General features: G+C 41.2%; 1 protein-coding gene across 1 annotated transcript; it reads right to left on the reverse strand.

Annotated features, from left to right (window-relative positions):
• Positions 1–1,940: 1,940 nt before the first annotated feature.
• On the reverse strand, positions 1,941–15,819 carry LOC100553587 (cytochrome P450 2G1). The gene is made up of 9 exons (XM_003223803.4): positions 14,590–15,819; positions 7,609–7,771; positions 6,282–6,431; positions 6,007–6,167; positions 4,953–5,129; positions 3,819–3,960; positions 2,982–3,169; positions 2,697–2,838; positions 1,941–2,243 (listed from the first exon to the last, which is right to left on the reverse strand). The coding sequence occupies exons 1-9, from the start codon at positions 14,758–14,760 to the stop codon at positions 2,062–2,064; spliced, it is 1,476 nt and encodes a 491-aa protein (XP_003223851.2). The 5' UTR covers positions 14,761–15,819; the 3' UTR covers positions 1,941–2,061.
• Between the last annotated feature and the right edge of the window lie 5,651 nt (positions 15,820–21,470).

The following is a 21,470-nucleotide window of genomic DNA, read 5'->3' on the forward strand; positions in this document are numbered from 1 at the left end:
TGTGGTATGGTTGTGTTGTTGTAATCTGGAGGCAAGCCTTTTGCATTGTGTTGCCAAATTTCGTATTTCTGGGATGTTTAGTTTTGTTGTTATAATCACTGCGCAAACAACTTTATCATTTTATATATATAGATTATGAAATATTGAGGGTGACCGAGATCTGACCTGGAAAACCAGTATGGACAGACAATTGCAACACAAACTGGAGAAGATTGCCCCTCACCACAGGGGACAACCAGATACCATCTTGAATGGACAATAGACTTGGCCCCCTCTATTCTTAACTTCGGAGCAGACTATGTTTTAGCTGACTAATGTATTTTATGAGTTGTATTTTATGAATAGTTGTTAATGGTTTTAAATGTGTTGCTGTTTTATTGATCTGTTTGGCATTGAATTTTGCCGGTTGTTGTAAGCCGCCCTGAGTCCCCTCGGGTGAGAAGGGCGGGGTAGAAATGTAAATAAATAAGCATGATATTGGCCGCTTGGGTGACATTTCATTCACACCTGGAGCAGAAAAGCCCGGATTATTCCGGGTGACAGCTCTCCTTTTGTTAATGAACCGGACTCATTCATAAAACAAATGCTTCCACAAGCTGACTCGCCAGGTCTTGTTAGACACATATGTATATTTGCACCCTCGGAAGTTGCCTTGAGGGCTCAGCAGGGTCCTCGGCGTTTCCTTTTGACATATCAGGTCATTTGTCTATCTATAATCTGCTCAGCAATTCATTGTTATCGGCTCAGCCCACCTCCTTGCCTCTGAGATGCTGGACTGTAGGAAGCCATCTGATTGGGTGGGATTTTACGCCACTCAGTCAAGAGCCAATCAGAGTGGAACTGGGCGGGGGGAGGCGGGGAGGGAAATTTGAATCTCTCCGACAATCTTTTTGCTTTTAAAAATTGCTGCACTGTATTATTGGACATGTCATCTCAGCGAATGATTGCGTTTTGACATCCGTGTCAGCTGACTCGAATAAATATCAACTCGGTCATCTCTCTTCAAGACTTGTGGGTGAGATTATTGGGGGGGGGGGGGAATTGATCTGGAGCGCCTCCCACTTGCCAGGATCTTCGAACCTGCAACCGGAAGGTATTGGGTCTCCCTAATTCAGAAGAGAACCCCTAAATTTTGGCTCGATAACACTATGCCATAGATATTTCAATTATCATTGGAAAAGAAAATATACTACATACTTCTAATTTTTTTTCTGGAAACACAATGGACTAATGTCAGTTGTAGTTTTACAAAGTCTTTAGTTATCTCTGCCAAAGGCATCTCTGCCAAATGTTGGAATTCAACCCCACACTGCTCAAGTTTGAGGTCCTCGATGAATGACAGTTGGAATGAATCTATTTGTTCTCTTCCCTCTCTTTCTGTTCCCATTTTGATTGGTTATGTAGAATAGATATTTGCATGGCTTTGTTTCAGACTTCTGCTTTTTACATCTTTATAAAAAGCAGATGCTTGTGCGTGTAAAAGATGCTTGTGTCTGTCAGGAGAGATGGAGTGCTTGGAGATTTTTCCCTCTCTTTTGAGAAGAGATGGAGTTAAAGTAGCTCAGACCCAGTTCTAAGAAATGTAGTTATTTTTGTAAATAAACCTTTTTTAGCTTTAAAGATTGAATTCTGCATCTTTGCCTCCTAAGCTCCAAATTCTTTTCTGGCCACAACACTTCACATTCTGCTTGCTGTGAGCTGAGTGCTCAACTATAACTATACTTTTAGTATTTTTGGATGCTCTGCTGTATGTTTGGGAAGACGGCTTATGTTTCCTCTGAAAACAGCTTTCAGAATTTCCTAGCATTGAAGCATGGCAGTTAAAGTGTTGTCAACCAGTTCAACTAATCCATGGCTAAACACTGGGACCCCTTAAACGTTTGTAACCTTTCTAAGCAGATGCATACACACGGCAATAACAATGTCAAATGCAGACTCCGTTTACGAAAAAATATGTTTTATTCTACATCATCACTCAAACAATGGCACAATGTGTTATGTACTAGAATTGATGTGAATAGACCCTTCCTGTCCTGATCCTCAAGATGGGAAATGGCAAGATTAGTGTGGTATCAAACACAGCTGAAAGATGGGAGGAATGTTTAAAAAGCCATTTAGTTGAGCAGAGATGTCAATATCATTTGGGGCCAGAGAGGATTTCAACGAGAAGCTTTGAAGGATGGTGGTCAAATACAAGAAGAGCTCCATGCGAGCCATAGATTCTCCTACACAGGAACGTTTTCCTAAGGACAGAACAAAAATCAGACATCTGCCATTATGTCAGGAAAATGGCTAGAGAGCATGGTACCTGTTGTACAGTATGAAATGGAAGACATCAACAGTGATGGATCAAGACTGTCATTCTGGATTCAGAATCTAGAGTTCCAGAACCATAACTGCTCAATTTTTAGTAAAAACAGACAAAAGCTAACAGTAAAACATCAACAGCTAAGGATCAAGGCTGTGATTTTGTACTTCAAGGATTCATAATGGAGGGTTACAGAGCCATGACTACTCCATTTTTAGTAACATTCTGTATTCACAAGAATGGGGCCACAATATTGTACATCAATCACCATTTATAAAGAAGGACCTTCCATTGAACAGCTTTTGGTTTTGAAAGAAGTTTGTAATCAGACTTCAGAATCAAGCTATTGGGCGGTGAAAAACAAACAGAACACGGCAACGAGTCCTACCTGAGGAGAATGGCACAAAGGCATCGTTCTTCTTAAAGTGTCCTTCTTCATCAAGGAAGTGTGCTGGGTTAAATATCTTAGGGTCCCTAAAATATTTGGGATCATGCAAAGCTGAACCTAATACAGCAATGATATTAGTGTCCTGAAAACACATAAGACAGAGGAGTGAATTGTCAACGAAGAGGTGATGGAGGAAAAGGAGGACGATCTTACACACACATATGCTCACACGAATATCCTCATTGTCTCCCTCCCTCCCACTTCATACAAACCACTTGTGTCTACCTTGGGAAGAAGGTAACCCCGGAACTCTGTGTCTGCAGTCACCTTGTGTGGCACTCCTACAGGAAAGATATCTATCAACCTTTGTGTCTCATGGATGACAGCATTTGTGTAGGGCATGTTTATCCTGTCCTTGACAGCAGGGACACGATTGTGACCAACAACACTGTCAATTTCTTGCTTGACTTTCTCTGTAAATATATTGGAAAAGGTAGCAATCTGTCAGAGAAATTAAATGCAGACTGGGTGTCACACCATAACATTGAAACCTTGCCTTGGGACATGTGATCTGAATATATCAATTCTTCAGTCAGTAAAGTTTAGAAAACAATAGACTAGGTGCATTACATGCTAAACTATTATTGCAACATCCCAAAACATGCAGGGCTTGGTTTTGTATTGCCCTTCGTACCTTCCATTTCTGGGTATTTCATCAGCAAGATGAATGCATATTTTGGGCCCTGGATCTGGTTGGCCTCCCCCCCCCCTGCCCCCATTGCAGGCGGGGTGAGTGCCCAGTTTGCCAGAGGTGTGGGGTAACGCTGACTCGGTCTTTTACCCAGCTGCACCCTGGCGTGCTAGGTATTGGTCAGCACTGGGCTGACCAATGTTAGATCCAGGACCCATGCATGTTGGCCAACCCTTTGTTACTGCTATTAATAAACAAGTTGTGGCCAATTTTTACCCAACTACGTGTTTGAGTCTTCCTTGATTTCATGTTGGAAGGTATGTCCCCCTACCCATGCAATAGACTCGGTGCATTACATGCTAAACTATTATTTCAACATCTCAAAACAAGAAGGGCTTGGTTTTGTATTGCCCTTGAATTGCCCTTCATACCTGCCACTTCTGGATATTTCATCAGCAAGAGGAATGCATATTTTAGGGTGAAGCTAACAGTGTCTGTCCCAGCTGTGAACAAGTTGATTGCTGTGAAGACCAAGTTGTTCATTGTGAATTCAGTGGAAGGGTTTCCCTTTTCCTTCAAGAGAACAAAGGAAGAAATTATTTAAAATTAGCAAATGCATGACAGAGGAAATTATTATTACTTAACTCATCTTATCTTATCTTGGGAAGTCCAAAGACAGAATACTGTTGATGACCAACCCGAAGCATATGTATTTTTAAAATGTTGTACAAGAAGGTATCCTGTACCTCCTTTCACAATGCTGCACAATAGTAGCTGGATATCTCATGTGTATAATTGTGCCTTTGGGAATTCGGTGCCCCATGACTCGCATTGCCCACATTGCTGGGAGGGCGATCACATGGGGGGAAGCATGAGCATGCAGCTTCCCCCCATAGATTATGGCAACAACACGGGAAGCCTCTTGCGTTGCCATGGCAGCAGTGGCATGTCGGTTTCGCCCATCTTCATCATGGAGCTGGCATGACATCATCTGATGGGAGTCGGCCAGCTCCATGGGTCCTGGGGCTAGACTGGCGTATGCCGCCGATTCTAGCCCCGTATGATGAGATAGTGACTATGAGGCTTTGCCTGGATGCCATGCAGAAGCCAGAGGAAGAGGACAAACATCTTTCTAGAAGGCAAAGATTTTTATTTTCCCCCTTCTGTGCCCCAAAAGCTGGATGATGGGTTGAAGACTCCAGCAGTCAATCACTAGTTAAATGATGGATTGGTGCCTGGATGGTCATCGGCAGTCGTTGCATAATAGGAAAATAAGCAGATTCCCCTCAGTATCACAAGGGTCAATATGTTGGTGGAGATAGATGATCCACTAGCAGCCAGTTAGATCTTAATCCAAGACTGCTTCAACATCTGAATGTTAACAGATATAATTCACCATTAGAGAGACCCACTCTAGGGACACAGAAATCGAACATGTGGAGGCCAATTGTACACCGAAAATCAACATCAAACTCGGGTTTTTCCATTTTCCTCTTCATTCTCCCAAGTTTCCAGAACTCAAATAATATATCCAGTTAACTTCTTCCTTAAGTGACAGAAAATACCTTCTCCATCTCGATGAGGAAGCAATCAATAAAGTCTCTTGGGTTATTGGGATCTAAGGTCTCTTGGTTGATTCTGATTCTGTCATCAATGAAGGCTTTCAGATCCTGTAGGAAGTTGTAGACACGCTTGTGCCCCCCAGGAAGGTACTGCATGATGCCAGAATACATATCATACAGCTAGAATGAAGATCAACAGGAAATGGTTTTTAGAAATTTATTAACCATATGAAAATGAGAGTCTCATGCATTTTAGTAAAAGAATGTTTCTAAACAGAGGTTGGATAGCCATCTGACAGAGGTGCTTTGTGTGTTTCTCCATGGATGAGAATTGAACTGGATGGCCCTTGCTGGCCTTCCAATTCTATGATTCTAAGAGTTTATGGACTTCAACACACATCCATAGCAGTTGCCAGCAAAACGACAGGCGTGCAGGGTGTCTTGTGCACCCCGCAAGCCCTCCCTCCTTGCCCTATCAGACACTTACCTCTCCATAGTTGCAGACAAAGTGTCTTGCAATGCTTCCTCAGCACTTCCTCAGCACTCAGCATGCATGGGTCCTGGATCTAAATTTAACTGATTTACAACACCATAAAAACATCCAGCAGTGTGTGCTGGATGAGGAAGTACTCCATCAAAAGGACTTGTTGTCACAGTGGATGATGAAGCAGCAGCTCCTCCTGTGGCCGGAATCGAGCATACCCTCACAAAGCCAGAAGCTAGAAAGTTAAATAGCCTCTGTGTCTGTCTGTGTGTGTGTTGTTTGTCTAATGGCACTGAATGTTTTCCATATATCTGTACATTGTGATCCGCACTGAGTCCCCTTCGGGGTGAGAAGGGTGGAATATAAATATTGTAAATAAATAAATAAATAAAATTTGTTTTGTCACACAGACACTAATGTGCCCTTACATACTTTTGCATGATAATATTTGTGAATGTTCTTTACACCTCTATTGTGTCTATCGTATTCTGCAGAAGCAGATCTTCTCATTATTGGTCACTCTGCTTTGGTCTTTGGACAGAATAGTATCTTCCTTCAGTGGTGCCTTCTTACCTTTGCCCAAGGGGTGCTCAACTCAACAAACATTTTGTTTGTCAAATCCAACATGGAGAGAAAAGTCTTGTCTTCATACTCAAAACGTTTACCAAAGACAATGGAGCAAACAATGTTGGAAGTTGTGCAGTTCAGAAGGAAGGTGGGATCAAAGGGCAGACCTGACAAAGCACAGATGAAATAATCATTGTTTGCCATTTTTTCTTAATCCTGGCTAGGAAAGTTGTCAATATTCTATTTTCCATTCAATGGAAAGAGTCAAGGTCAACACCAACCTTCGGTTTTTCTAAATTTTTCCAGCAGGAATTGCGCTTCTTCTTGGATCCGCTCTTCAATGGAGCATTTCCCCATCCCAAAATTCTTCAATGTGAGGAGAGAGAAGTGACGGAGCTTCTTCCAGCGCTCCCCATTGGCCAAAGCAATTCCTGGAGGAAGATTTATTAGAGTTCACTGTGAAGGTTATGATCCTCCCCCACCCATGGAACAGTAAAACAGTGTTCGCAGAGATATACCAGTGGCCCCTCTCACTGAATTCTACAACAATGCCCCATTTTTAGTCCCAGTTAGTGCAGAGTCAATGCATTAATGAATTCACCAATATGTTTATCTAACATATTTGATTCAATGGGCACATTCTACTTATACGTTCAGGCCACAGTTTCTAATTATTCCGGTCATAATGTCCAAGTTCTTCCACTCATAACATCCAAGGTCTTCCTAGGACTTACTGTGTTAGCATTCCCCAGGCACACTATTGCTGGCATTATATTTTGTGCTGGCTCTATAGAAATAAACTAGCTGTGCCCGGCCATGCGTTGCTGTGGCGAAGTATGGCGGTATGGGAAATAAAGTATTGAGGAATTGGTAGTAGTTAAGGTAAAGGGTAAAGGGTAAAGGTTTTCCCCTGACATTAAGTCCATTATAAATGGGTTATATAGCTGTGTGGAAGGGCCTTGAGTCTACACTGCCATATAATCCAGTTAAAATTAGATAATCTGTATTTTATAGGCAGTGTGGAAGAGTCCTAAGTGAGGCCTAACTCTGCCTGTCCCCTGGGCTGAGTGGGTTGCTAGGAGACCAAGTGGGCGGAGCTTAACCTTCTAACTGGCAGCAATTGGATAAAAACAATTCTTCCTCTCCCTCTAATTAGGACTTTATTTTTCTTTTCTTTTTGTTGTATGAACGTAGAGGCATGGATGAGGGGTTGTGCTGCCAAGGTTAGTGTTTCTGGGATGTGTAGTTTTGTTGTTTTGTCCTAGGCTGAAATTTCATTACCCTTTTATATATATATAGATGATGACGAAAATGATGGTGATGTAATGTGTGGACATGTGTGGACCATCAAGGTCAGTTGCAGTGCAATGGTATCATCCATTAGACTTCCAGAAGATCTGAAAAGATTTGGACAAATGTTCTTATTCCTGACATAGTTCTGAGAACGCAACCTGATACTTCTCTGGAATTCCCCCTCCCTCTTTCTGCCCCATAGGACGGGATTATCACTGCACAATAGTGAATCCTGGAGCGTTGACAGGCACCGTATCTAGACAATATATGATCTTGGCCTTTATTAAGAAGACACACTAGAGCCATTTCACCCACCAAAACCTTTGAACATCCGTTCAACAGAAGGCACCTCTCCTCTCCCACAGAACTGTTCACCATGGTCCACCAGAGCTTCCTTCAATGCCTCATGTCCACAAAGAACCACAACCCTTCGGGGGCCCAGGTACAGTGTGAATACAGGGCCATATTTGTGACTCAGCTGCAAGAGAAGGAAGACAACAGTAAAATACTACATGAGAGGTGCGGCCTAAATAAGCAGAAATGTCTACAAATCACACACTGTTTCAGGGGAAAACCCCTTCTTCAGGAGTTGTTAAACTCAGCAACAATGAATTTCTATCTAAAACAAAACATAGAGTAACAAGTATTTTACCAGCAGTATTAACAGAAGTAAAAGTAACCCATATAACAGTATATACTTACATAGTGCTAAATGCTTTCACTGAGTGACTCTGCTTGTGGTGATTTCAACTGCGAGTAATTCTGAAGGTTCACTCAAGGGTTTTTAAAGAGTACTTGAAGGTTTAAAGGAAACAGCTAAAATTAAGTGATTCATTAAGTCCCTGAGGGGAAAAGGTTTTAAACTTAAAGATCCAGTACATTTCCCTTTGGGATAATAGTTTTTCCAAGTCCATGAAAGGTTTTTGAGAGATGCATTCCAGAACACAAAATTTAAATGAGGTAGGTGAATGTTTGTATTGGGTGAAGTGTGAATATAAAAGAGATTCTGTAGATAAATTTTTGATTCTGGATTTATGTTCAGAGATTCTGATTCTCAAGGATCTGGTTGTTTTTCCAATATACCAGAGATCACAGTCACATGTCAAGAGGTAGATTACATTGTTGCTATTACAGGTAGAAAAATGTTTTAGTGTGGTGCCCACTTTGTTCCTATGATTATATATCTCCTTAGTCTTCCAAGATTGAGGACAACACTTACAGTGACCACAAGGATAATGGCCTCTCAGGGTGCTCTTTGGTGTACTAATAGGAGTGGTTAAATCTGTATGGATTAAATATTCTCTAATATTTTTAGTACGCCTGTTTCCAAAAATAGGTAATTTATCGCAACCTGAAATATCTTGAAGAAGATGCCAGTGTTTTTTTATAATTTGGATTATGTGTTTGGAGTAATGTGATAATTCTTGTGTCCAGATAATTTGATTTTTAGTTGGTTTAGCAGATTCTTTCAGTAGGGTGGTTCTATCAGTTTTTTCAGCTTTAATTAATGCCTTTTTGATGACATGTTTAGGATAGCCTCTACTTCTAAACTCCTGGCTTAAGGTCAGGCTTTCATGAATGAAGTGTTCATTAGAGCTTGAGTTACGCTTTAGTCTAAGTAGTTGTGAAAATGGAAGATTGGTCTTTAAACCAAAGTGGTGGAAGCTGTTATAATGAAGAAAAGAATTCTTATCTGATGGTTTTCTGAAGTTCTTGACCAACAGTTTGTTATGATGTTTATACACAGTAACATCTAAAAAATTGATATGTGACAGGTTGAGATGACTGGTAAATTTAATAGACGTATGTATAGTGTTAATCCAATTAGAGAATCCTACTGCGGCTTCAGTTGTTTTAAATACTATGAATATATCATCAATGAATCGGCCATAGTATATTATATTAGAATAGTACATATTTAAAGATGGATTAAGCAATATAGTGTTTTCTAAATGTGCCATGAATAGATTGGCAATCGATGGAGCTAACGGACTTCCCATAGCGACACCGAAGGTCTGAAAGTAAAATTGGTTTTGAAAACGGAAATAATTTTTCTCTAGTACTATATCTAACAAGTCCATCAAGAAGTGTGTAGGTGGTTGCAACTTTGTTCTCCTACGAAGGATATTTTCTATAATGGTACGAGCCTCATCTAGTGGAATGTTAGTATAGAGTGAGGTGACATCAATCGTAACTAAAATGCTGTCCTCCTCAATATTGAGATTTTCTACGATATTAATGAAGTGCTTTGTGTCTTTAATGTAGGAATCACAGAGAGGGACAAATGGTTGGCAAAAGGAGTCTAGATATTTGGCAACTGGTTCCAATACAGAAGATGAACCAGAAATAATAGGTCGGCCTGGGGGTGGAATGATGCCTTTATGAATCTTAGGAAGAATATAGAAGATAGGTATCCTAGGGAAGTCATTTTGTAAGTATTTAAATGTAGAAGAAGAGATAAATCCCATGGATAATCCCTCTTGACACACCACCCTAATAAGGGACTGAATGTGTTTAGTGGGGTCTGTTGCAATAGGTTGGTAGAATTTACTATTTGATAGCTGGAGGTTGACTTCCTTAATATAATCTCTTTTGTTAAGTAATACTATAGCTCCCCCTTTATCTGCTGGTTTCCAGACTACCTCTTTGAGGTTGCTCAATTTGACCAGAGTGGTTCTTTCTAATTCTGATAAATTTGAGTGGTATGGTTGTCTACGAGTAGTTAGCTTGTTAAAGTCCCTCTCTACAGCTTTTTCAAAGCATTTAATGTAAATGTTATCTGTGGAAGGGCAGAAGGTACTTTTGGGTTTGAAAGGATCTGTGGTAGTGTTGGATATGCTGTCTTTAAACATGTCTCTTAAGCGGATGGTTCTAAATAGCTTGAATAAATCTATTCGTGCTCGAAATGCATTAAATTTAGGGGTGGGAACAAATGATAGACCTTTGTTTACTATTGACCTTTCTACATCAGATAACTTATAATCGGATAAATTAACAATCAGGTTCGGTGTCTCCGATTTCGGTCCCTTGGAAAAAAAGTTGAGGATGAGGATGATGGTAGAGTCCTATTCTTATGTCTGGAGGATCTTCTTAAAGGTGGTGAGTCAGAGACTTCAGAGCTTTCAGTTGTCCTTCCTGGGTCTTCCTCGGTAGAGGAGTCTGTAAATTGAGGATGGAATCTGACTTTTCTCTTAGAGGAAACTTGATCTTTGTCCAATAACCATGGGTAGACTCGATTGGACTGGTAATCATGACGATCTCTTTCAAACTTTTTAATTTTAAATTCCTTCACCTGATTGTACAGGTCACTACATTTTTTGTCAAGAGTCTCCAACATGGTAGCAGAGGTTGTATCTTTCGTAATGTTTTCCATGAGATTGGTAATTTTATTTTCTCCATCCTTAATGGTGGCATTGGATTTCATAATCAATAATGCCATCAGATCCAAGGAACATTTGTTTAAAATTTTAACCCATTGTTGTAAAAATTCTTTATCTTCTTTGAACATGCCAGGTGGTTTATATATCCTTAATCCTCTGGGGATCATATTGTGTTTTATATAATCAGCTAATGTAGATGCATGGAGATCCAAACGAATGTTTCTTTTTTTCAATTTTTCTAAATCATAAAGTAAATTGCTGGTCTGGGAGGACTCAGCTGCTGGTACATGGTCAATGACCGACCTGTTTTTAGTAAGAGACATAATATCTTCTTTATCAAAGCTCAATGTACCGAGCCAGTCATCCATAGTGATATGGCTAAGTTACTATACAAAGTCCCAGAATACTTGTAGAGTATCTATACACACAAACGAACGATTGTCAAAAAGTTGCTGTATATTTGATTGAAGAAAATAATGATGGAGCACCGCTCTCAAAAAAGTCTTCAAAAGTAAAGTACAAATAAAGTCCCAATTCTCTACAGGGGTCCCGGGTATTTTTGACCCTGTTTCAGGGGAAAACCCCTTCTTCAGGAGTTGTTAAACTCAGCAACAATGAATTTCTATCTAAAACAAAACATAGAGTAACAAGTATTTTACCAGCAGTATTAACAGAAGTAAAAGTAACCCATATAACAGTATATACTTACATAGTGCTAAATGCTTTCACTGAGTGACTCTGCTTGTGGTGATTTCAACTGCGAGTAATTCTGAAGGTTCACTCAAGGGTTTTTAAAGAGTACTTGAAGGTTTAAAGGAAACAGCTAAAATTAAGTGATTCATTAAGTCCCTGAGGGGAAAAGGTTTTAAACTTAAAGATCCAGTACATTTCCCTTTGGGATAATAGTTTTTCCAAGTCCATGAAAGGTTTTTGAGAGATGCATTCCAGAACACAAAATTTAAATGAGGTAGGTGAATGTTTGTATTGGGTGAAGTGTGAATATAAAAGAGATTCTGTAGATAAATTTTTGATTCTGGATTTATGTTCAGAGATTCTGATTCTCAAGGATCTGGTTGTTTTTCCAATATACCAGAGATCACAGTCACATGTCAAGAGGTAGATTACATTGTTGCTATTACAGGTAGAAAAATGTTTTAGTGTGGTGCCCACTTTGTTCCTATGATTATATATCTCCTTAGTCTTCCAAGATTGAGGACAACACTTACAGTGACCACAAGGATAATGGCCTCTCAGGGTGCTCTTTGGTGTACTAATAGGAGTGGTTAAATCTGTATGGATTAAATATTCTCTAATATTTTTAGTACGCCTGTTTCCAAAAATAGGTAATTTATCGCAACCTGAAATATCTTGAAGAAGATGCCAGTGTTTTTTTATAATTTGGATTATGTGTTTGGAGTAATGTGATAATTCTTGTGTCCAGATAATTTGATTTTTAGTTGGTTTAGCAGATTCTTTCAGTAGGGTGGTTCTATCAGTTTTTTCAGCTTTAATTAATGCCTTTTTGATGACATGTTTAGGATAGCCTCTACTTCTAAACTCCTGGCTTAAGGTCAGGCTTTCATGAATGAAGTGTTCATTAGAGCTTGAGTTACGCTTTAGTCTAAGTAGTTGTGAAAATGGAAGATTGGTCTTTAAACCAAAGTGGTGGAAGCTGTTATAATGAAGAAAAGAATTCTTATCTGATGGTTTTCTGAAGTTCTTGACCAACAGTTTGTTATGATGTTTATACACAGTAACATCTAAAAAATTGATATGTGACAGGTTGAGATGACTGGTAAATTTAATAGACGTATGTATAGTGTTAATCCAATTAGAGAATCCTACTGCGGCTTCAGTTGTTTTAAATACTATGAATATATCATCAATGAATCGGCCATAGTATATTATATTAGAATAGTACATATTTAAAGATGGATTAAGCAATATAGTGTTTTCTAAATGTGCCATGAATAGATTGGCAATCGATGGAGCTAACGGACTTCCCATAGCGACACCGAAGGTCTGAAAGTAAAATTGGTTTTGAAAACGGAAATAATTTTTCTCTAGTACTATATCTAACAAGTCCATCAAGAAGTGTGTAGGTGGTTGCAACTTTGTTCTCCTACGAAGGATATTTTCTATAATGGTACGAGCCTCATCTAGTGGAATGTTAGTATAGAGTGAGGTGACATCAATCGTAACTAAAATGCTGTCCTCCTCAATATTGAGATTTTCTACGATATTAATGAAGTGCTTTGTGTCTTTAATGTAGGAATCACAGAGAGGGACAAATGGTTGGCAAAAGGAGTCTAGATATTTGGCAACTGGTTCCAATACAGAAGATGAACCAGAAATAATAGGTCGGCCTGGGGGTGGAATGATGCCTTTATGAATCTTAGGAAGAATATAGAAGATAGGTATCCTAGGGAAGTTGCTGAGTTTAACAACTCCTGAAGAAGGGGTTTTCCCCTGAAACAGGGTCAAAAATACCCGGGACCCCTGTAGAGAATTGGGACTTTATTTGTACTTTACTTTTGAAGACTTTTTTGAGAGCGGTGCTCCATCATTATTTTCTTCAATCAAATATACAGCAACTTTTTGACAATCGTTCGTTTGTGTGTATAGATACTCTACAAGTATTCTGGGACTTTGTATAGTACAAATCACACACAACATGAACTAAGTGGATCGAGAAAACCACTGGCGGAGCGGGGTGGGGGGGGGAGCAAAACCCAGAATTATAGCACTGTTCTCCAAATAAGAATCTCCGCAATGACATTTCCCTTTACAGTCAGCCTTTTACAGCTGTAGGTTCAATTTTAATGGATTTGATTGACATAGTCTCAAGGAATCTCTAGGTGTGTGGATGTTGACCATAACGTTGTATAGGAGGACCTTCAGATTCCTAAAGACCTTTTCTCTAAAGTTAAAAAAGTGATATATTATCTGTGTTTATCCCAGATTCATGAGCACTGTAATCCCTGTAATTATTCAGGCCTGTAGCAAGGGGGGGGGGGAGTTTAGGGGTTCAACCCCCCCCCCCCATTTTTCAGGTTTTTTAAAAAAATCCTGGTTTACTCATGAATTTTAACTGGTTAACCAAATCCTCATGCTAAGTCTATGAGATGCAAAACATTAAGAGTCCCTCCAGGCACTATCTCAAGCAGATATTGACAGTTCTGTAGCCAGGGAAGGGGGTGCTAGGGGTTCAACCCCCCCCCCCCAGAAATTTTCAAAACTCCTCCCAAAAGTTTTTCTCTGGCTACGGCCCTGTATAGGATGTACTGTAGTCTCAAAATGGAGACATGGAAAATCTTTCATGCCGCAGCTAAAGTTTTAAATTGTTGCAATGTCAACAATTGAAAGAAAACAATTGAAAGAAAATTCCCTTTGACAGAGTAGGATTCTTACTGGGGGAGGGCAACACCCTCTTTTTGCTCCTTTTTTGACTACACTTCCTCAGACAACCCACTCCTCTCCCGAATAATAGTAGAATTTGGGATTGTCTACTGATAGGACAGGATCCAGGACAGGCAAAGGACAGAATTGTGTGTAGCACGCAAATTAAGCTGGAACAAATTAATGGAAGACTGAGCCATCAGTGGGGATGAATCATAAAGTTTATATGGACTATTTGCATTCAGAAGGAACATATATCTGGGTACTACATGGTACACAGCAAATAAGGAAAGCAGGAGAGAAGAATTCCCTTTAAACCAAGCTTTGGGCTTTCCAGAAGAACCAAGTTGTCCATGAGATGATGCACCAGGTTGAACCTTGGACTTTGCTCAAAGTGTTCTCATAGTGAAGGCATACTATTAAGATTCAAAATGGTAAAAGGATGGGACATCTCAGAAAATAAACATGTAGACCCCCCAATCCCACTTTTTCTCACGGAAGAGATGACAAAACTCACCGCCAGGAACGACTTGGGAATATCCTTGGGGTTCAGTTGCAATAGGTTGCCAAAGAAGGGCAAGGGCATTGGCCCAGGTGGAAACCTCCCCTCCTTGTGCCTCCACGTCCATACAGAGATGAGGACCAGGAAAATGCCCAATGAGATGCTCAACACCCATTCGAGCTCCATGGTGAATAGGCTGAAGTGAGCATTCAACTAGATGTCAATCTTGACACACACATGTCTCTTCCTTTCAACCGAAACAAGTCAGCTTGGCCTCTTATATTTAGGAGAAAAACAAGATTTTTTTTTCCTGCCTCAGGTCTGAACACCCCGAAGGCTCCAGATCCTGTCTGATCCTGAAAGTTAATAGAAAATCCAATGGAATCCATGAGGTCAGCAGAAGTAAACAAGACACCTGAAGGTTTAGTCACATACACACACTCCTAATACAAATACATTCTCACCTAAGTATGGTCAGGCATGGTTAGTAAACAATCAGAAGTAAATATTTTTGCAACTTTTCTACCACAACAACGAACATATACAAAGAACATAAGACTGTTATATACACAGGGATTGATTGTAGCCAAGAGAGAGTGTATATAACATCTTATGTTCTCTGTATATGTTCATTGTTGTTGTATATAAGTTGCAAAAAATATTTACTTATGTGATTGTTTACATCTTTGTAGTGGATTTGTGTCTTTGTGATTTTGGGAATCCATTTTCTCTTTAGTTTCAGGCATGGTTAGTACCTGGATGAGGGAATTATCTAAACTAGGTGCAGTATGTATAATCAGAGGAAGTCAATGGCAAAACCACCTCTAAGTTGTCCTTGCCTATGAAAATCCTGTAAAATTCATGGGAGCACTGTGAGTCAACAAACAAACAAATACACACGCACACACAAACAAGATCGGAACTCGGCCCCTTACTACCAAATTTGGGAGAACAGTACTTTTAGAGAATGGGGGAAGTAGGCTCTGTTCCAGAGGAATGAACTGGCCAAACAATAAAAAATAGCACAAACGAAAGCTCTTACAAAGTTCATATTAAAACCTCCAATGCGGAACAGAAGCCATCAGACACTATAGCTTACCAGTGTTTTTCATTTTCTTTTATGGATTCACTCCTGTTGACCTATTATTACCTTGAGAAGTTGAGGACTAAAATGATTAAGTTATCTATTTATTATATTTATTAGCGACATTTATATCCCACCCTTCTCATCCTGAAGGGGACTCAGGGCGGCTTACAAGTTATAGGTAAATACACTATATTATATTATTAGCATAGCACAATATAAGCATTATATATTACTATATTGTACTATACCACTGTATTGCAATATTATTAGTAATATTACATGTAATATAAATATACAATTATAATAGTGTATTATTATTATATTGTATTACATTATAATATTATTATCAATATTATTTGTATATACAATATGTTATGTTATCAGTATAGCATAATATGAGTATTATCTATTACAGTAGAGTCTCACTTATCCAACATTTGCTTATCCAGTGTTCTGGATTATCCAACGCAGCCTGCCTCCCGCCCGGATTCACAGCTGTTTCTCTAAGCAGCAAGGACAGAACTTTTTATGCATTTAATTTCCGACAATGTTGTTACTGTAAGTTCATTTTATGCAATTCTATCTTTATTTGTAGTCAGTTTGTTAGTAGCCACTGTTTTTGTAGTCAATGTTTTCAATACATTGCGATGTTTTGGTGCTAAATTTGTAAATACAATAATTACTACATAACGTTACCATGTACTGAACTGCTTTTTCTGTCGATTTGTTGTAAAACATGATGTTTTGGTGCTTAATTTGTAAAATCATAATATAATTTGACGTTTAATAGGCTTTTCCTTAACTCCTCCTTATTATCCAACATTTTCACTTATCCAATGTTCTGCCGGCCCGTTTATGTTGGATAAGTGAGATTCTACTGTATTATATTGTTATATTGACATATGAGAAATGGTGGACATCATTGCTAAAATGATGTGACAAGTAAGTGTGATTTCTGAAACTGAATACCAAAAAGGCTACTTTTCAGAAGGTGACATATCAGAAATATTTCCATTAAGTCTTGGAAAGATTTGGATGTCACCTTTATTACAGCGTGTAAAAATCAGTTGGGGTGTGTGTGAACAAGAAAAGTGCAAAGCACCAAGCTGATTGGCTGGGCAACTCCAGTGAGCCTGCTGAGCCTGGGAGTTTTGGATGCAGTTACAGGTTTCTGCTGGGGCTCAGTTTTGGAAAAGAGCTTAACAAGAGAGGCTTTGCTCCTAGTCAGCTGGAGGAAGACGTTTTGTATGGACCTCTAAAACACTATTTGAATTCTGTCTTTAAAAGGACATTGTGTGACTCAGTGCAGCTGCTCATATGAATGTATATATTTTGCTCTGCATTTTGAAGAGTAAAGTTCCTGTTATTTACTGTTCATCTGCGTGGCACATCTTTTCTCTGGGGCTTTGTATGGGGCTTTGCTTCTGATTGTTGCTTTGCTTGCTTTTCTTGCACCAATATCAGTGGCTGCACGGACCTCCTTCATCCCATGCGGCTGCCTGCTTTTAAATGTGCCTTGCCAAAAATTGCTAAGATTTACATTAAGTCTACATTGTCTTACTGAACAATTACAGTAGAGTCTCACTAATCCAAGCCTTGCTTATCCAAGCCTCTGGATAATCCAAGCCATTTTTGTAGTCAATGTTTTCAATATATCGTGATATTTTGGTGCTAAATTCGTAAATACAGTAATTACAACATAACATTACTGCGTATTGAACTACTTTTTCTGTCAAATTTGTTGTATAACATGAAGTTTTGGTGCTTAATTTGTAAAATCATAACCTAATTTGATGTTTAATAGGCTTTTTCTTAATCCCTCCTTATTATCCAAGATATCAGCTTATCCAAGCTTCTGCTGGCCCGTTTAACTTGGATAAGTGAGACTCTACTGTATGTAACTTTAGGTTAGAAATCTGTATACGCAATACAGAACACCAGCCCTTCTTGGCAAAAATATGCTGGTTTAGCTGAGCTCAGCCAGCCATGGATGGAACAGGAAGAACTTGCTAGAACAGATGCCTCTCATCAGAGAATGGCCATCCACTGGCTCAGTCACATTCTCAAACAGCATTCTTTTTTCACTTCTAACCAGGGACTCCTGACCTGCTTTGAAGGTGTACAAGGCCCAACCGTGGCAGGTGGGGTGATTTGAATTTTACCTGCTTGCTTTACAAAACAGTGTTTGCATAGAATAAATTTCATTCAAATAAATAACAACAGTAATGGTAGCGTAGCAACAATCTCATGGAATTATAAGATTGAAGCAGATGGGATGAGTCACATGTGGCCATAGGTTCAAATGGGGCTTTAGACAATTGGGATAACAATAGCTCCAAACTCCATGCTGGGCAAGGTGGCGAGGCTGGGGGGTACAAGTTCGTGAAGTCTTTAAGGAATAGCCGAATTAGTGGATCTTGGAAGCAGGAGGGCGATCCTTTTTTCCTCCTATGCCAGGATATTGCTGCCAGGTAAGTCTTTAGGGATGAGAGCGACAGGCTTGCGGATGACAAATGGACTAAGAAGTCTAAGATTACTGGAGTGGGAGCTGAATATGGGTCCAAGTCCAGCGGTACAAGAAACTTGGCGAAGCGGGACCATTTGTACTGGTAAGATTTTCTAGTTGACTTTTTCTGGGCCACATCGATTATGGCTTTGACTGCCCCTGACAGCTGGACGGGGGGCAAAGCCTCCACACTGTTAGACGCAGTGAAATTAGGTCTGGATGGTAAACTTGGCCGCCCTGAATTGACAGGAGGTCCGGCCTGCGGCTCAGGCAGATATAATCCCCTTCTACTGCCTGGAGTAGCGCTGTGAACCAATGCTGCCGTGGCCACCTGGGGGTGACCAGTATTCAATTCGCTTTGTCCGATAAAGCTTTCGCTACTGTCCTTGGGATCATCGGTATTGGAGGGAATGCATAAAGGAGGCCACGATTCCATGTGAACATAAAGGCGTCCCCTATGCATCCCGGAGCTGTTCCCGGGCGAAGTCTGGCACAGAACGTGGTGCATTGTGCATTTGTTGGCGAGGCGAACAGATCCACTGTCGGTTGACCCCAGCGGTGGACCAGATGCCGGAACTCCTCCTGATGGAGTCGCCACTCGTGGTTCGATGTGGTGGTTCTGCTGAGGGCAGCGGCTAGACAGTTTTCTTCTCCTGGGAGATAAATTGCTGTGAGAAGAGTGTGCCTGTGGATACACCACTCCCAGATTTTGGACACAAGTTGGAGGAGATTCCGCGAGTGTATCCCCCCCTGCTTGTTGATATAGCACTTCACTGTTGTATTGTCCGTTAGCAGCTGGACAACCTTGCCGCCTAGGGGGGCCTCGAAGGCTTGCAGGGCTTTCCGAACTGCCAGGAGCTCGAAGAAGTTGATGTGGTGTCTCCTTTCGTCTAATGACCACTTTCCACATACCGTCAGGCCTTGCAGGTGAGTTCCCCAGTCTTGTAGCGATGCATCTGTTGTCAGCCATCGGGAAGGGCAGGGCTGTGTGAAAGGCATGTCCGCACACACGTTCTGTCTCTTTGTCCACCACTGGAGCGAGTGGAGCACTTTGGATGGGAGACATAACCAGGTGTCTTGACTGTCGGTGGCAGGATTGAAATTTTGGAGGAGCCAGAATTGTAGGGGCCGCATTCACAATCTTGCTAATTGGGTTACGGCGGTGGTGGACGCCATGTGTCCGAGAAGGGATTGAATTTCCCATGCCGAAGCGAAACCACGTGCCCAGAAGTTTATGATGGCAGACCGGATAACATAGGAGCGGTCCTCTGGGAGGGATGCACGCTGAGTAGTGGAATCTATGTCTGCTCCAATGAAGTGGATGCGACATGTTGGAGTTAGTGCTGATTTCTCTGCATTCACCATGAGCCCCAGGTCCTGAAGAAGAGACAGAGTGAGGGATACATCAGCCTCCAACTGTGACCTTGATATTGATGTCAACAGCCAATCGTCCAGGTAAGGAAATACCGTTACTCCCTTACAGCGAAGATAAGCCGCTACTACCGCCATGCATTTGGTAAATATACAGGGAGCTGTTGAGAGGCCAAATGGGAGAACATTGAAGGAAAAAAGCTCATGCCCTATGGTGAAACTAAGAAATCTAGGATGGTCTTTACGAACAGATAAGTGAAAATAAGCGTCCCTGAGATCAATTGTCACAAACCACGCCCTGGGTCTCAATAGAGGGAGGATGCTGGATAAATTAACCATCCTGAACTTTTGAGGCTTTATGTAGAGATTAACATCCCTCAAGTCCAAAATGGGTTGGAGGCCTCCACCTCGCTTTGGAATTAAAAAATATCTTGTTGCAACATCTTGTTGCAACATCTTGTTGCCTTGGAAGGGTGGAGTCCAGAAATAGCTCCCTTGGCTAAGAGGGCCATTATTTCTTCTTGTAGCAATGTAGAAGGTCTAGTAACTCGAATATGACCCACTGGGGGGAGCGCCTGAAACTCAATGGCGTAACCATTCTTGATAATGCTAAGCACCCAACGGTCTGTGGTTATCCTCTTCCACATTTGGTAAAAAGGAGGCAAATGGTTTTGAAAAACCCGTGGGGGCAATGGTTGGATAGTAGGCTTGAACGGTAGCCCAGATTTAGTACAAAAACTAGACTCAACGGAGTCTTCCAACAAAACTTGAACTTCAGAAACTACAGAACTTGAAGAACTTAGGGGGCTGCTTCTGGCGATTGGACTAGAAGCGGCATCTTTGTCTATCCCCATGTTTACCTCCTCCCCGCTGTTGGTTTCTATAAGGGGCTGGAGGTCTTCTCGTTGCAGTAGGCTGAGGATTGGAACGTTGCCGTCCTCGAAATGCAGGCGAGCTGGGTCTACGTCGGTTGTATTGGTAGCATGTTGGCCAGTATGGTCTATGGTACTGGGAAAGATAGGGAGAAAAACCGTATTTGTGAGCAGTCTGCCGCATCTTTTGAGTATATTCAAGCTGGGAATCCATTTTCGGATTAAATAGGCCCGCTTCGTCCGTGGGCAAGTCTTCTATCACAGTACAGGCCGACTGGGAGAGGCCTGAGGCTCTCAGCCAAGCATGACGACGTAGAGCCACTGCTCCTGTCAAAAGCTTTCCAGCGGAGTCTGCCATGTGCTTTGCCAGTTCCTTTTGAAGCACGGCCAAGGTGGAGGCTTCTTGGTGAAAGGCCCGTGCTAGGGCCTGTTCACTCGGAGGGAGGAGTGAACTCATGAAATGCACTCATTTTTTCCACAGATAAGTTTGATAGCCAGCCATATACGCTGCATAGTGTGCCATCCTCGTAGAAAGACAGGCTGATGAATAGCTCTTCCCCATCCCTTCCAGTTTCTTGCCCTCCTTGTCTGAGGGAGTTACCTGGGATTTTTGGTTGGGTTTAGTTTGGCTCATATTTACAACGATCGAGTTTGGTTTTGGCTGCCCTGCCAGCCATGGGGCTGAGGAAAGATCAATTTTATAAATGTTTTCCGCCCTCCTTGGTGTAGCTGGGACTGCAGCTGGGGCTACCCTCGATGCTTTACTCAGCTGGAGTAAAAATGGGAGCGAAGGAAAGATTGTCGTTGGTGGATCATGTTGCTGGGAGGGGGGGAACATGGGATTGTCTACTTTGGCTGGTTGAGGGACCGACAGTTTCAAGGCCCGCGCTAGCCTAATCAAGGCAGAGAAGGTTTTTGCCTCTTCTGGCAATGCGGCTTCGGTGTCTGTGGAAGGCTCTACAGGGGAAGGGGAGTCTTCCTCCCCTGACGGTACTGAGGGATGGTCCCCTTCCTCAGCAGGGTCAGCCTCAGGTCCGCACGCAGCCTCCACTGCTACTGG

This window comes from Anolis carolinensis, chromosome 6, assembly GCF_035594765.1.
Source record: "Anolis carolinensis isolate JA03-04 chromosome 6, rAnoCar3.1.pri, whole genome shotgun sequence".
Lineage (NCBI taxonomy): Eukaryota > Metazoa > Chordata > Lepidosauria > Squamata > Dactyloidae > Anolis > Anolis carolinensis.